This window comes from Grammomys surdaster, unplaced genomic scaffold, assembly GCF_004785775.1.
Source record: "Grammomys surdaster isolate TR1022 unplaced genomic scaffold, NIH_TR_1.0 125284, whole genome shotgun sequence".
In the NCBI taxonomy this organism is placed as follows: domain Eukaryota; kingdom Metazoa; phylum Chordata; class Mammalia; order Rodentia; family Muridae; genus Grammomys; species Grammomys surdaster.
The window spans coordinates 282,651-298,670 of NW_021620163.1; the positions used below are offsets into that span (position 1 = coordinate 282,651).

General features: G+C 35.8%; 2 protein-coding genes across 2 annotated transcripts; one reads left to right on the forward strand and one right to left on the reverse strand.

Annotated features, from left to right (window-relative positions):
- Positions 1 to 917: 917 nt before the first annotated feature.
- Positions 918 to 5,068, reverse strand: LOC114637360 (olfactory receptor 4C46-like). Its single transcript, XM_028785589.1, has 2 exons — positions 4,877 to 5,068; positions 918 to 1,876 (listed from the first exon to the last, which is right to left on the reverse strand). Exon 2 carries the CDS (start codon positions 1,845 to 1,847, stop codon positions 918 to 920), a length of 930 nt encoding a protein of 309 aa, XP_028641422.1. The 5' UTR covers positions 1,848 to 1,876; positions 4,877 to 5,068.
- Positions 5,069 to 14,737: 9,669 nt separating this feature from the next.
- Positions 14,738 to 15,664, forward strand: LOC114637353 (olfactory receptor 4P4-like). The gene has a single exon (XM_028785585.1). The coding sequence runs from the start codon at positions 14,738 to 14,740 to the stop codon at positions 15,662 to 15,664; it is 927 nt and encodes a 308-aa protein (XP_028641418.1).
- Positions 15,665 to 16,020: the final 356 nt, after the last annotated feature.

Sequence of the window (16,020 nt, forward strand, 5' to 3'; positions counted from 1 at the left end):
TGATCTCTGGAACTACACAAAGGAAAGAGAGATAGAAAGAGAGAGTTGACACCACAGAGTTGTCCTCTAGCTTCTACAAAAGTAGCAAAGTATGTATGAACAATGATGTCTTGCCTTCACACTAGTAACAATAATAGTATAAACAATAAATCTATCTAAAAAATTGAAAATAAAAAGTAAGAAAGAAGGGATTTATGGTTATGGAAATTGGAATCATGGCATGATTTATCATTTAAATTCTATACCTAAACATGGGAGAGCCTAGGACATAATTTTACTCAAAACTATAAACAAGTTCACAAATGAGAGAATCAATGCCCTGAATATTTCTTTAATCATTACTCTCTTCAGTCTGCTTCTACAGTGGAAAAGTCATGTCATCAGTAGAAAAAATATCTATGGTAAGTTAGTAATGAGATTATGAGATTGCAGAGGGTCAATGGTCAGGACATAACTTCCAAAGGTATTTGTGTAGTTACATAATAAAGAATATGAAAGGAGAATCCAGAATTTTCTGACCTGAAAAACTTTAAATTTAGCTTATGGAATCATAACTTTTCTAGAAGAGGTCAAATAGAATCAATGTATCCTTGGCATAAGTCAGAGGCTCTCTCTCTCTCTCTCTTTCTCTCTCTCTCTCTCTCTCTCTCTCTCTCTCTCTCTCTCTCTCTCTCTGTGTGTGTGTGTGTGTGTGTGTGTGTATGTATGTGTGTGCACAATGTGTAGGTTTTGACAATAAAGCAAACTAAGTTAGATTTTATTTCTGTGTTGGGGTTTCATTTCTGCTTTCCTTAGTATAAGACATAAGTAGCAATTATTTGTTTCTTTGTTGTGTAAGTAAGACTTTAGTATTGATTACATCCAAATTGTCCATTCCATTCCTTCTCTAATCCATCTGAAGACATATGACTGTTACTTTATTTGTCATCTGACTGAATTTTTATACTAAACAACTTCCAAATGGCATTTTTCATCTGAGCATTTCTTAAGGTATAGATTAATGGATTCAGCATGGGAGTTACCATAGTATAAAACAAAGCAACTGATTTATCAATGGGTAATGTACTTGCAGGTCTCATGTACACAAACATGCAGGGCCCAAAAAATAAAACCACTACTGTAATGTGAGAAACACAGGTAGAGAGGGCTTTGCGCCTTCCTTCAGCACTGTGGGTCCTTAGGGAGTGAAGGATGACCAGGTAGGAGACAAGCAGTAGGAGGAAATTTAACAGACAGATGAAACCACTGTTGGCAGCAACAAAAAGACCCAGAATGTGGGTGTCAATACAGGCTAGATCAAGTAAAGGGTTCAGATCACACATAAAGTGGTCTATGACATTAGGGCCACAGAAAGGTAGTCCAATAATGAAAAGAATTTGTATACCTCCATGAAGAAACCCTCCAACCCATGATACTCCCACAAGGATGTTACAAAGTCGTCTGTTCATGATGGTTCCATAGTGTAGGGGTTTACAGATGGCTACATAGCGGTCATAAGCCATCACAGTAAGCAAGATGACTTCAGCTCCACCAAAGAAATGTTCTGCAAAAACTTGGGTCATGCATCCATTGAATTTAATAGATTTCCTTTTATGGAGTGAATCAGCAATCAGTTTAGGTGTATTGACAGAGGAGTAGCAGGCATCAATAAAAGAGAGATAGGCTAGGAAGTAATACATAGGGGACCCCAACAGTTGGCTGTTCGTAATAGTGATTAGAATGAGCGAATTTCCCACCACAGAGAAGACATAGATAACTAAAAACACAACAAATACCATTTTCTGCATGTGTGGATTCTGTGTGAGCCCCAGGAGAACAAACTCGGTCACGTTGTTCCTAATTTCCATCTAGCTTATGAGACAGTCCATCGTATTTCCTGAAAAAAACTGATACAACCTCATGTTTATATAATTTCTGTATTCAGTTAATTAATAATGTATAATGATGCAGAAAGAGTTCTAGAGTTGTCTTCTCAGTGGAGATAGCCGAAGGGATTATCAACATAAACAATGCTTGTTTATAAAAAACACTAGGCAATATCAAGTCTACTTAGCAATTGAGATAACTCAGAGCCTAAAAGGAATTCAAATCATACTCATAGAGGCAGTTATATGCATAAAGTGTAGTAAGGTGTGTAGTAGTTTAGTTCAGTAGCCATCAGTGTGAACTACTCTGTTTTTATTCATATTAAATGGACAAAAATGTTGCTGATAAAAGTAATGTTTCTGTTATGAAATTGATTGAGTAGAGTTTGGGGAAAGTTAATATTGTGAAGTGGACCTTAAAAGATAATGGCTGTTACGGCATTTATTAAGATGATATTAGTATATTCGGTTATGAAGAATAGTGTGAATGGACCAGTGGCATATTCAACATTGAATCCTGAGACAAGTTCTGATTTTCCTTCTGTTAAGTCAAATGGGGCATGATTTGTTTCTGCTAGGGTTGAGATAAATCATATTATAGCTATTGGTCAGGCTGGAATAATTAATCATGTTTGTTCTTGGATAGTGATGAGTATTTGTAAAGAGAATGAGCCGCTTATTAATAAGACTGAGAATAGGATGATAGCCATTGTTTCTTTGTAGGAAATTGTCTGGGCAACTGCTCATAATGCGCCAAATAGGGAATATTTTGAGTTGGGGCTCATCCAGATCATAGAATAGAGTATACTGAAAGGTTTGATGTCACTAGGATAAATAGAATCCCTAAATTTAAATTAATTAGTGGATGGGGTATTGGTAATGAAATTCATAGGCTTAGTGCAAGAGAAAATTTAAATCGTGATCTGAGTAGAAGTATAGAGTAGATTTGTGTAATAAAATTTCTTATATACTAACATCATAAACTGAGCCTTGGCCTTGTTTGAAATAGCCTGGTATCCATTGAACAGTAGAGGGTAGATATTTAGTCCCAATATTAGAATACTAATAGTAGCATCTTAAAATCACTTATGAAAATACCAATATTTTAAACTAAGTCAAAGTTTCATGTCTTAGATAATTATATAGATAATAAAATAACAATAATGTGCAACAGAAACTGATGTGAAATATTTAGCAGAAATAATGCTGAGGTTACAATAAAAAAACACATTTAAAGAATCCATGATAATTAATAAGTCCATGTAAAAAGTCTTAAATAGTCTGTGACAAGTCTGTGTTTCTGCACTGGTTGTTACTAAGTGCTTTAAACACAATGCTGATTTTTATACTTTATATAACCTCTGTTGTCATTATTTTTTTCAATTCAGTGAAAGGGAATATTATCTATTTATTTAAACAAAACATTAAATAAAAACACTAAATAGTGTCAATTCCTAAGAACTTTTTAGAAATGGGTACTTGTTCAGTTCTTCATATACTCAAAAAAAGTGGTTGTCATAATTATTCTACAAATTGTTATAAGTCCTATTATGTATTATGATAACAGAGAAATTATTTTTCCTACCTTGGGTAAGCAGAAAAATTGGCAGTATTATAGTACTTTGCTTCTTTTATTTATCTTTATCTCCCATATTTTAAAGTATTATGCAACTCAAATTATTCAGTTATATGACTAATATTACCATGTAAAAAAGGTGTTGGTTCACAAACTACTTTAGATAGGACTTAATGATTTACTTACTTGAATATCATTTACGAAACAACTTCTTCTGAGGCAAATTCATAGGCAGATAGGATCATAGTCCATCTTTTCTCCTTCCTATATATGATTATATAGTAGAGGTTGCAAAACACTAGCAGACACTGTGGAAATGTGCTTCAACAATTCTCAAATACATCAGTTTAAAAATAAATAATATACAGCATAAACAATCCAGACAAACTAACTTGCATTTGTCCTACTGTCAGCAACAGCTGTGTGGAATTTTCTTTAGATTACATTCCAATATATGAGCTAAAGAATTCTCCTTAGCACATTTGTTTGTCTTTGAAAAATTGATAAAAAATATTAAATTTCTCTAGAACATAACAGACCTTGAGAATGAAGGGAAAGCATGCCATGTATGGAAGTTGGACATCTTTATGAAGAATCTGTCACTACTGATTTATTTCTTGCTTCATCTTTAATAAAAAAAAAAATCCTATCAAAAAAAAAAAAAGAATTGTACACACCAAATGAGAATTCTTGATCTTTTTGTCTCTGACCTTGGGTTCATTTCTGGAATTTCACATACCTGCTTCATCATCTTAGTATAAAATGAGAACAAGAATGGTATTGGATAATTTAGTATAAGAACTGATTAAGATGAAGAAGGATGTTTGGGAGCAAATACAAGGCTATAATTTAATTTTTAAATATGAATGCAGTTATAAGATAAGCATAATTAAGCACAATTGATAACTTGGCAGCAATATAGAGAAGCATTTAATTTTCCAATAAGCTTAAGAGAAACTCTTTAATACTTGGAAAGAAGCCACAGAAAAATTCAGAAAAAATCAACTTCTTGTTTTGCTCTTTTTTTTTCTTTTTTTAGATAGAGTCTATGTAGCCCTGGCTGTCCTGGAACTCACTATGTAGACCAGGCAGGCCGTGAACTCAGAGATCTGCATGTCTCTGCCTCCCAAGTGCTGGGATTAGATGCATATGCTATCACCATATGGCCAGAAGTCACAGAGATTTGTAAAATCCACTAGAACATAACATCAGATGAATTATCTCTGTTTTTGCTTGGAATAAAAAGCTCATTTAATATTCATATTTGGAATTATATTGTGTGTTCAAGTTAAACAGTATGCTAAATCTTATGAATAGCCTTAGTTGTTAAAGGATGTATCTCAGTGTGAAGCAGATATAGGTACATCTAATTCACCTATTTATCTATAGATCTTTTATCATTAATAAGTACAATAAGTAAATGCAAATTACTTACCAAATGTCTTGAAGAGTTAGGGTGAGGATGATATATTCTGTGACTTTATTGACAAACTCTGAAAATAAAATCAAACTTCTTTGTAAAAACATTACATTATTTATGATATATCAGCATTAATGAAAGATATAACTCAGCAGTACCAGCTCTCAGTGAGCACTGCGAGTGTTCACAGTAAACCTCCCCAGGAAAGAAAGACATTCAGTATGAAATACTCAACATATTTGTAAATATCAAATCAACATGTATTTCATAATGTCTTCATAGAAACATCTTTCCTTTCCTCCAAAAACCTAAAGATCTATCACAGACAGTATGGCGCTTGGATCTGGAATGCATTCTTTTAATGAACTATGTAGAGATGATCTTTGATTTCTGATTATGGTCATTCATGCTGAAAGGCGGGGGCTGGCAAAGTTGCAGAAAAGTCTCCAAAGGATCCACTCTACTCACAGTGAATCTTGCTGAGGATATGTGACATGCAAAGAGACAACATATGTATCCTGCAGTGAAAGGGTATTTAAAGAAGTTTCCATGAATTTCAAGGATCTTGTTATTGTACTTTCTCTCCCAGGTATTAATTAACTTCTTTGATGGGAAGGCTCTGTCTTAGAATGTAGTCTCTTAAAAGATACCTGTGATTCACTTGCTCTTCAGTGATTCTGGAATCATAGAAACAAAGCATGTAGTAGATCCCTTTCTCTAACAGTTTGGTTAAGAATACTGAATGCCAATGAAGGCTGGACACTGTGTCGGGGGGAGTTCGAGCTTGGGGAGGTGGGAGTGGGGGAGTGGATGGGGGGCACATCCTCATAGAAGCAAGAGGAGGGGGGATGGGATAGGGAGTTCCAGGGTTGGGGGGGGGAATGGGGTGGGGGGAGAACATCTGGAATATGAATAAAATATCCAATTAAAAAAACAAAGAATACTGAATGCCACATAAGCAACAGTGTCTTCAATCTAGCCTGGACCCCATGAATACAGCTTTCCTTGTGATACGTATGACAGGGGCAATAATTTTATTCCTACCAATGTGATCCTATTTCTGCAAACTTGCTTAATATCTAAACCAAGGAAGTTTCAAAACTGACAGCCATTTTAAAGTAATGATAACTTGAAAACCCTTTTCTCCCATATTTCTGAGTGTCTTGTATTTTTGTGGAATCTTTACAATTTTGTGTGTTATACTTATCTCCATATTATGCTTCTACTTATCACCATATTTTAGTTATCACCAGGATTACTTCATGGGCTCTGTCTCGAAACAAAACAAAGCAACACAACCACAAAGACAGGGTTTCGTACATATGCCTTTGAATTATTATTGGTTATTATACACCATTTAGTTGTTCATTAGGATGATTATTATTAAATTATTGTGCTTATTAAGCTTTAAGATTTGGTTTCATGTAGCTTAGGCTGGTCTTGTACTCACTATGAAGCAGAGCATTATCTGAACTGCTGATCCTTCTACCTCTTCTTCCCAAGTCCTCCACCCCCCACTCCCCAGTTTTTTCATTGCTTCCAAAAAACATCTAACAATAAATAGATATAATACATGCTTATTTCTCTAGTGCCTTTTAGTTGTGAGCATAGACTTTACAGGTGGAGACTTCTAACTCCATTATGATTACACTTACCCACTCCTACACTTACCTGTTCCCTAACCTATGCTTAATTCAACCTTCCAATTAGTCTCTTTCACATTATTTCTTCTGCTTTCTCCTCCCCTTTTCTTGTGACTGAGTTTAGCCATGACCATCCAAGTGGCTAGAAATACAGGGTCAATAATATGCACTGGAGTCTGGCAAGTTAACTAGTCAGTATTCATATGAAGACAAAAACTCTCCATCTGTCAGCATTCATTAACAGGTTACACATCAGCAGGCATGTTGGAGATCAATGAACATCTCTCCACTCTATGAATGATGTGGCATGGCCCGTCTTGTGTAAACCTAGTACAGCTAACCACAGACATTCTAAAATTATGATGTCATTGATCTGCCTCCCCCAAATAGCACTATATAGCCTTTCTACGAATCCTATGGCTCTTATGAGTTTTAGGCTTCCTCAGTGTGGGACTGTTTAAGGGTATTCTGGTTCATGGTTGGGCATGGGCCTAGAACCCTGAGACTCTACATGAGAAGTGGCAGGTGTTCAGCTGTGTCCCCAGAACCCAGAGTTCTGACATGCAGTCTCGTCTCCATAGACATACATTGTCCAGTCACATAGGCCATTACAGCCCCTCCCAAAGTGCACAGGTAGGGTGTATGACTATAGGCCTCAGGCCCTAGAGATTTACATACTAATGAAGGCCAGAGGGCAGAGCAAATTAAGCATTCCTCCCCAGATCCTCCCCCTTTCTCCCTCCCTATTTAACTCGGGACTGCCCTGAGTTTTACGGGGGTACATCCAGATTCATCCACCATCTGCCATGACAATAAACCCTTTTGGAAACAAGGAGTTCCTCGTGTCATTGGGGCCTGCCACCACCAAAGCCCCCAGCCTGTGGAACCTTAGACATTTCTCCTGTATGTGGGACCAGCCTTGTGGAAAAACCCTTGGGACTCCACCACTACAGTGGCCTTATTTTTCCCCACACCTCATAAACAATTTTATCTGCATTAAGTTGTGGTAGGGGTGAATTGTATAGGGCCAATCATTCAACCATCATTTATTTCAAGCACCTTCATTAGCCATTGGACTAAATTCACCACTATTCATTGAATAGAGAGCCTTTTCTTATTGTATCATTCCTGTGAATGCATTTGTTTATGCATATAAACATGGATATTTAAAATTCCTTTGCTTCTACATGAATCTAGCAACAAGTTCTTTTTTTTTTTTTTTGAGGGCTCACGACTTAACTATCCTTGGCCTTTTGTCCAAATTTACAGGATTAGGCATAAATTTATCCATTGGAGTAGACTTAAAACCTCATTAGAATGCAGCTGTTTATTTTCACAGAACTCATGCCACTGTTTTAGAAGCAGTCACACCCTACAAAGGTACACATCTGGGTTAAAACATAAGTTTCTCTGAGCTATCAGCCTGCATAACACTTTCCAGATGCTTACAAACCAATTGGGAAGGAAGGAACTTTCGGTTCTGTTCCAGATTGATTTCTCTATGTCCTATAACCAAGGAGTTTGGTATCTTCGGCAATAAGGCCCTACCAAATTTTTTTTGGTGACCCTCCAACCAATAACAATCACAATAAGGTATGTTGTTTGGGGTCTTCTCTCTAGACAAATAATTAATAGGGAAATATCTTACACATGGCACTGTGATTTTTATTCGACAACTCATGACTGTTGTAATTATCATTATCCACCCTTATACTTCCATTCAAACTTATTTTTTAAAACAATATTTTAATTAGCTTATAGAAAAGTTGGTTTCCATATATCTTCTTCTTGCAACTCAACATAACACCCATTCCACCTCTATCTGTCACCTATTTCTTGAACATATTCAAAATTCACGTCTTATTACTGGAGGATTTCTCTAACTCTACTTTTATTTTGTATCAGTTCTATGATCATTCCTTGTTCAAGTCTCTTCTACCCTATGGCTGTTTTTGTTTGTTTTTTTTTATTTATTTATTTTTTTGGTTTTTTGTTTTTGTTTTTAGCTTCTTAGCATTTCTCTGTATTCCAAATTAAACACAAAATTAAATGAAAGCTGTAATCTTTATTTTGAGAAATAATGTGACATTTTTCTCACACTTAGAATATATATATATATATATATATATATATATATATATATATACACATATATCAGGTATTTTACTGCAAATTTTATACCTTCATTTATCTTTAGTAATTGACAGAATTCTCTTGTTTATATCTACTTTATTTTCATCACCATTCATCAGCTGATAGCCATCTGAGCTAATTCTCTCTATCTAGTTAAGAAAAGATGAGTGAACATGAATATGTATGGATCTCTATTCTAGAGATGTATCTCTAACACAGAGTATAAAGTCCTTTAAGTATATGTCCAGGAGTGGTGTGTCTGACACATATGGAACACCTCTTTTTAGCTTTCTGAAGAACAGTCACACCAGTTTCCATAATGGCTGCATAAATTTACATCTCCCCTGTAGGGGGACAAAGTGCATAAAGTTTATATTCTTGATAAAGACCATTTTTCCTAGGGTGAGATGAAATCTCAAAATAGAATTAATTTGGAATTTCTCTGATAGCTATGGGTTTTTCTAGTTTCTTGAAATGTATACTGGTTATTTGTAGTTATTCTTTTGAGAGCTTTCCATTATATTTTTTAGATTATTTTTGGAGGATTATAAGTTTTAAGATTATTATTTAATCACTTTATTTCTCTCTGTTTTTTTCCTCCTTCAAGCCCTCCATATCACCATTCCCACTTCCCTTCAAAATTGTAGCTTTTTTTTTACTTATTCTTATTTCATGCATTCCTAAATATAACCTAGTTGATCTATTATCAGTCAGTTAATATAACCTAATGTAATGTTAGTTTCTATGCTCTCAAGGCTGATCATTTGGTGTAACTTAGTATATATAGTGTATATGTCTGTGTGTGTGTGTATATTATATAATTATATATTATATTATACATATATATGTATAATAGGTTAATTCTTATATTCTTATTTTCTTTGTAGTATGTTTGATGACTAATGATTTTAAGTCAGCTTCTTATCAATATTCTCTTGAACGTTAGACAAAAATATTCCATGAAGACATTTTAAGAGAAAGCAACAGAGGTCCAATTCCTTTATATATTTGTATCTGATGTCTCTGTTGGTTTCTGTTTTCTCTTCCTCCCAAGTTATTTATGAATTTATTTTCTCTGGATCTCAGTATTTCTTACTGAGACACACAAATTCACAACTAATCTTAAATAATAATCTGAACTCTATTTTAAATTTAATTACATCTATGGTTAATAAGTTCTAGTTACAAATCAAAGTTGTATGTCGAGGTCCATTGATCATGTCTTAAGAAATTTAAGTATTTTGTTATTTTCATGGATAAAATGACCTGCTGATAACATCCTAGGGAGGTCTTTTTTTGTGAACATTCATGGTTAAGTAGGAGAAATGGGTGCACTTTACCTAACTTATGTTACAGTCACTGAAGTATGTGGTTAGATTTTCTTTTCTCTTACTGGAACTGATTTTCTTAGTATTTTGTTATTAGTCAAAGTTCTCTAGAGTAACAGGTCTTAGTAGGCTCTAATGCTAGTGATGGAATAGACTTGCTACTGAGTGTGAGAATAAGCAAGCAACAATAGATAAGCTAGTTCATTCTTATTCCTTCTATAAGCTGCTACAGAGGTATGGCCAAGATTAAGGGTAGATAGTCTCACCTAAAAGATCCAAATTGGTTTTTGTTTAAATGATTCAGTTAAGAAAAATAAAAATACCTCACTAGTGTACACACTTAAGTTTTTATTAATTTTAGGTGTGCTCAAGTTGAAAACTAGGATAGCCATCACACTTGATTCTTCAGTTATGGGCAAAATTCAACTGTCACCATAAAGGGCACTAACTTTTCTTTATTTGTTGCTTGTACAAACTCATATTTCTCAATTATGTTTTCAACTCCAGCTTGAGGTAGGTAATATCAAAGTTTATTTATCCTTTTATTTATAGCAACAATGAAAAACACCAAAAAATCTAAAACACATAAAGTAACACATATTTAAACAATATTACCAGTTTTTGTAGTCTTCATCAAGTAATAAAATACTATCTAGAGTCTGAAATAACGTGTGACAGTAAACATATTTAACAATCAAATTACATGAGGATGAATATACTAAGCCAAATTAATACCAGTTTCTTGTTAAGGAGCAGAATGTTTTTATTGTCTTGTATGTGGAAATAAATAAATAAATAAATAAATAAATAAATAAATAGAGTATATTTAAGAAGGTATAAAGTGAAGATACAAGGAATAATTTTGACATTTTGAAATATTATACAAAATGATATCTATTAGAGTATTTAAGCATGTAAAAAGAAGACATGAAAACAAGAACAATTTTAAAACTACTACTATGATGAAATATACATAAACATGTGGATAATGACTGCATGTAAATATGTGAAAATGGCATGTTAGGAAAAATATTTCCCCGATTTTTAGTAAATAGTATCATGTGTACCACTGTGAGACAGAACCTTACTTTTTAGTTTTGATTGGAGTAGATCTCAAGAGGTAGACCAACTTTAAACTCACAGCAGTCCTCCTGTCTCAGCCTCCTCACAGATAGATGATTACAGCTAGATGTCATTGCAGATGACTATTTCCAGTTCTTTTCCATTAAATTTTTTATTTATTCACTTTACATCCCAGTCACAGCCACCCCCTCCTCTACCTCTAGTTCCATCCTTAAAAATTCTTCCTCTTATTACCCCCTCCTCTTTTTCTCAGAGAATGGGAAGTCCCTTCTTGAGTACCACGCTGCCCTGGGACATCAAGTTACAGCAGGACTAAGCATATCCTTTCTCACTGAGGCTTGACCAGGCAGTACAGCTAGGGTAGAGGATCTAGTGGCAGGAGACAGAGTTGTATAGCAGTCCTGCTCCAATTATTAAGGAACCAGCATGAAGACCAAACTTCACATCTGCTACAAATGTGTAACAGGCCTATGTCCAGCCCCTGTATGCTCATTGGTTGGTGATTCAGTCTCTGTGAGCCTACATAGGGCCAGGTTAGTTGGTTCTGCTCATATTCTTGTGGGATCCTTGACTCCTTTAGCTCACTCAATCCTATCCCCTACTTTTCTAAAGGACTGAGTGCTCTGCCTGATATTTGGCTATGGGTCTCTGCATCTGTTTCCATCAGCTGCTAAATGAAGCCTCTTAGGAGACAGTGATGTGAGGTTCTGCAAGCATAGCAGAGTATCATTAATAGTGTCAGGGGTTAGCTCTCTCCCATGGGGTATGTCTCAAGTCGGACCAGTCATTTGTTGTTTGTTCTCTCAATCTCTGCTCCATCTTTATACCTGCACATTGTGTAGATAGGACAAATTTTTGGGTGAAAGGTTTTGTGAATAGGTTGATGTTATCCTCCTTCTACTGGAAGTCCTACCTGGGTATCAGAGGAGGCTACATCAGTCTCCATATAACTAGGTTCTAGAACTCTCGGCTAAGGTCACTCCCATAGACTCTCAGAAGCCTCTCCCATCCCCAGTCTCCAGCTAATTCCAAAGATGCCCCACAATGATTTCCTTGCTTCCAGACCTCTCCCACTGCACTTTTCTTACACCAGATACTCATATGGGTTCTCCTCCTCACTCCCTCTCCCATCCAGTTCCCTCTCTTTGCCCACCTCCAGTGATTATTTTACTTCCCCTACTCAATAAGATTGCAACTTACTCCCTTGGGCCCTCCTTATTGCTTAGGTTCTTTGGGTGGGTGGATTGTAGCATGGTTTTCAAGTACTTTATGGCTAATGCCCGCTTCTAAGTGAGTGCATCCCATGAGTGTCTTTCTGGGTCTGGGTTACCTTACTCAGGATGATGTGACCTGTTTCTGATAAGGAAAAAAGTAATTCCACATATTAAAGGAAAAGACAATATATTAGATGCTGTAGAATTTTGTATTTTAAGTATTACACTAATGCTAGTGAGTATATATTAACTCAAAGTATTATGTATGTCTTCTAAGTTTCCGGTGTTCTAAGTTCTCCATAATTAAACATTGATGAAATATTTTCAAATCTATGATAACAATATTTTAGGGTAATATTTATAAAGATAATAATAATAGCCTTAGTTTATTCTTAACACAGTGATATAGTGAGATGAGAAATAATGCAGCATTTATTAGATATATCATCTAAACTTCAGAAACATAAGTCTTTAAAGAAATTTTCTGGGAAGAATTCCCAGGATTTTATCAAATCAACAGAAACAATAGAACATTTATGCCATAATCCTTATAAATGAATAAAAGAAAGCTTTAATATGTAACCACTGGATAGTGGTTGCTTGACGGTCACACCCATAACTACAGCCTAGACTTCTTTCGAAAAGTGCCCTCGAGACTGTTCCCCTTGGGTAGCCTTGCCTGTTTGCTTACAGTATTTCAGGTAGTGAGCCTTTAAAAACTGCATTCGGTTAAAGATTCAAGGGAGATATAGGTGCTTCCCACATCTACTGTTGTTTCTTCTAAAGGTCACAGAAAATAAAGAGCACCCACATTAAAGAACACATGGCAGTTTGGAAAATTTTGAATCCTGACAGAAGTAAGTATTACGAATAGTACGCACACACGCACACACACTCACACACTCACACACACGTATGTATATATTATATAATAATAATAATAATAATATATTATGTCAAAGCTATAGATACAATAAAATCTTTGGGGTACTAATTTTATTCTTCATAGAATTTGATATTAGCAAACCCCACATATAAATTCAATTTCTAATGTATCTTTCTTGCAGATATTTTAAACGATAAAACATTTTAAAATTTTACAGTGATCATATGAAAAATTAGGTTAATAGCTAAGGTTTAATGTCCCTTTTATTTAACCATGGTCTTCAGAAATATTCAACACTGTTGAGATACAAATCTCATGTTCATTCATGTGTAATCCTACACTGTTGTATGTCTATTTAAAAAACAGGAAGAAATAAAATGACACAGGACTTGTGAAGTTTTGATGAAGATAAAATAGAAAAAATTGTGAAATCTATTTAATTACCATATTCATAGCATTATTACTGCTAAATGTAAAGCATGTAAACTTTTCTTTTCCCCTATATGAATTATTCAAGTCATGGAGAATACGTTTTGCTATTTTACAATATTTCTCTAAGGTAAGCTTAATTAAAGAGCAAAAAGTCATAGAAAATTCTTCCTGACCACTAACACTAGTCACACATTCTGATGGTCTTAGCCTTTTATTTAAGTCTCAAGAGTCTAACTTCAATGCTTCCCTTTCTGTTTATTTTCTTCCCATCAAGATGAAGTTGGGATAGCATTGATAAAATTATGTATCAGAGGACGTCCCATTAAAAACAAAAATTGCAGACATTCAAAATATAAAATGTAAAATATAAAAATTTAATTGAAATTGTTAACTAAAGTAAAATATGCTTACTCTAAATCTCTCTCTCTCTCTCTCTCTCTCTCTCTCTCTCTCTCTCTCTCTCACTCTCTCTGGCTCTTTCTCTCTCTCTCTCTCTGTGTGTGTGTGTGTGTATGTGTGACAGAGAGAGAGAAAGAGAAAAAGAGAGAAAGAAAGGGTAGCAGAGGAGAAAGAGAGAAAAAGGAGAGATTAAGAGGAATAAAGGGAGAGAAAGGTAGAGGGGCAAAGGCACAAAGGAAAAATTGGAAGCAGAAAGAGGGGCTCAGAGAAGGGAGAAGTAGGAAAGAGGGATAAAATGGGGAGAAGGGGAGAGGGAGTAATTGATTTCAGTATTATAGGAATAAAATGATAAAAAAACCCACAAGAATAGCATATATGTGGCATGACAGCCATTCATGTACTCTTGTATGTAGCAGAAGGAGACAGCAGTATTGGGACATGGTGGTAGCCAGATGGAGGAAGGAACAGAAGAGGAGGATAGAAAAGACCTACATATGAAAAAGTTGCTTTTAGGATGCCATCATTGTCATCTACTTCATGCTTGCGACTCCATGGTTAGTGCTTCATCTGCTACTATAACTTTCTGACATGATGGATTTTATTCTCAAAACCCCTTTCATTTTTTCCCTCCTTTATTCCTTCCTTGGTCATTCCTCTCATCTTCCCTCTATTATTCCTTTACATACTCATCCTCTTTTTTCATGTGTTATTTCAGATGAACTAAGTTTCAGCTCTGCATGTGGACTCACCTAGAATTCATGGAAAATCATAAAAATGTCACAGAGTTCGTTTTTACGGGTCTGTGGGAGAATAGACAAATAGAGCTGCTGTTCTTTCTCTTGTTCCTGCTTTGCTACCTGGCTGTCTTAACGGGGAGCTCCGTCATCCTACTCACCATCTCCTGCAGCCACTTAATTGAACAACCAATGTATTACTTTCTCTGCCATCTTTCCCTCATGGACCTCTGCTACACCTCCACTGTGATTCCCAAGCTCATCAGGGACTTGGCCGCAACAAGAAAAATCATTTCCTATAATGAGTGCATGACCCAGCTCTTCACTGCCCATTTGCTGGCAGGTGTGGAAATCTTCATCCTGGTGTCCATGGCCTTGGACCGCTATGTTGCCATTGTCAAGCCCCTACACTACATGGTTATCATGAGCAGGATATGTGATATGTTGATTGTCATGGCCTGGGTACTAGGGTTCTGGCACTCCACTGCTTTACTACTCATGGTGCTCAGTCTGCCATTCTGTGGTCCCAACCACATCAACCACTACTTGTGTGACATCAAGCCTCTTTTGAAGCTGGTCTGTAAAGATGTTCATGTTGTTAGCATCTTAACAATTGCCAACTCAGGGATGGTGCTTGTTGCCATTTTTACTGTACTACTTGCTTCTTACATACTCATTTTGTATTCTCTGAGGAGAAGGTCATCAGCGGGGCTACTCAAAGCGCTCTCAACCTGTAGTTCACACATAATGGTGGTAGTTTTGTTTTTTGGGCCCTGTATTTATACCTACGTTTTGCCTGCAGGAAGTAAAAACAAGGACAAGGAAATTTCTGTGTTTTACACCGTGATTGCACCCATCCTTAATCCCATCGTCTACACACTGAGAAACAATGAAATGAAAAGCGCCATGCACAAAGTGTGGTCTCGGCTGTCACACTCAGAGTTGAAATAAGTGACACAATCTTGTGATTCTGCTCAGATGTTTCCAGGTCAGCTACTATTTGACAGGTCACAGAAAGTACAAATAATTTGTGGGAAAAGTCATGAGTCGAAGGAACAACTTAATGATGTATTTAATCTTCATAGCACAGGTTCTTCCAGAGGTGATCAGGCAGATGTTTAGGCTGCAGGAAATGCCTTTCTGTGGTAGAGGACATGGTTAGGATAAGGAAACCCTAGGTTCCTTTCCCAACCACCGCAACACACACACACACACGCACACACACACACACACACACACACACAAGCACATGCACACAAAGATGTACACAGACATACACAATCACTCTAAAAATCAAGTACATCTTT

What these genes read in the sequence shown, in the direction of transcription:
- LOC114637360 (XM_028785589.1), bottom strand. Translation starts at nt 1,847, where the DNA reads ATGGAAATTAGGAACAACGTGACCGAGTTTGTTCTCCTGGGGCTCACA.
- LOC114637353 (XM_028785585.1), top strand. Translation starts at nt 14,738, where the DNA reads ATGGAAAATCATAAAAATGTCACAGAGTTCGTTTTTACGGGTCTGTGG.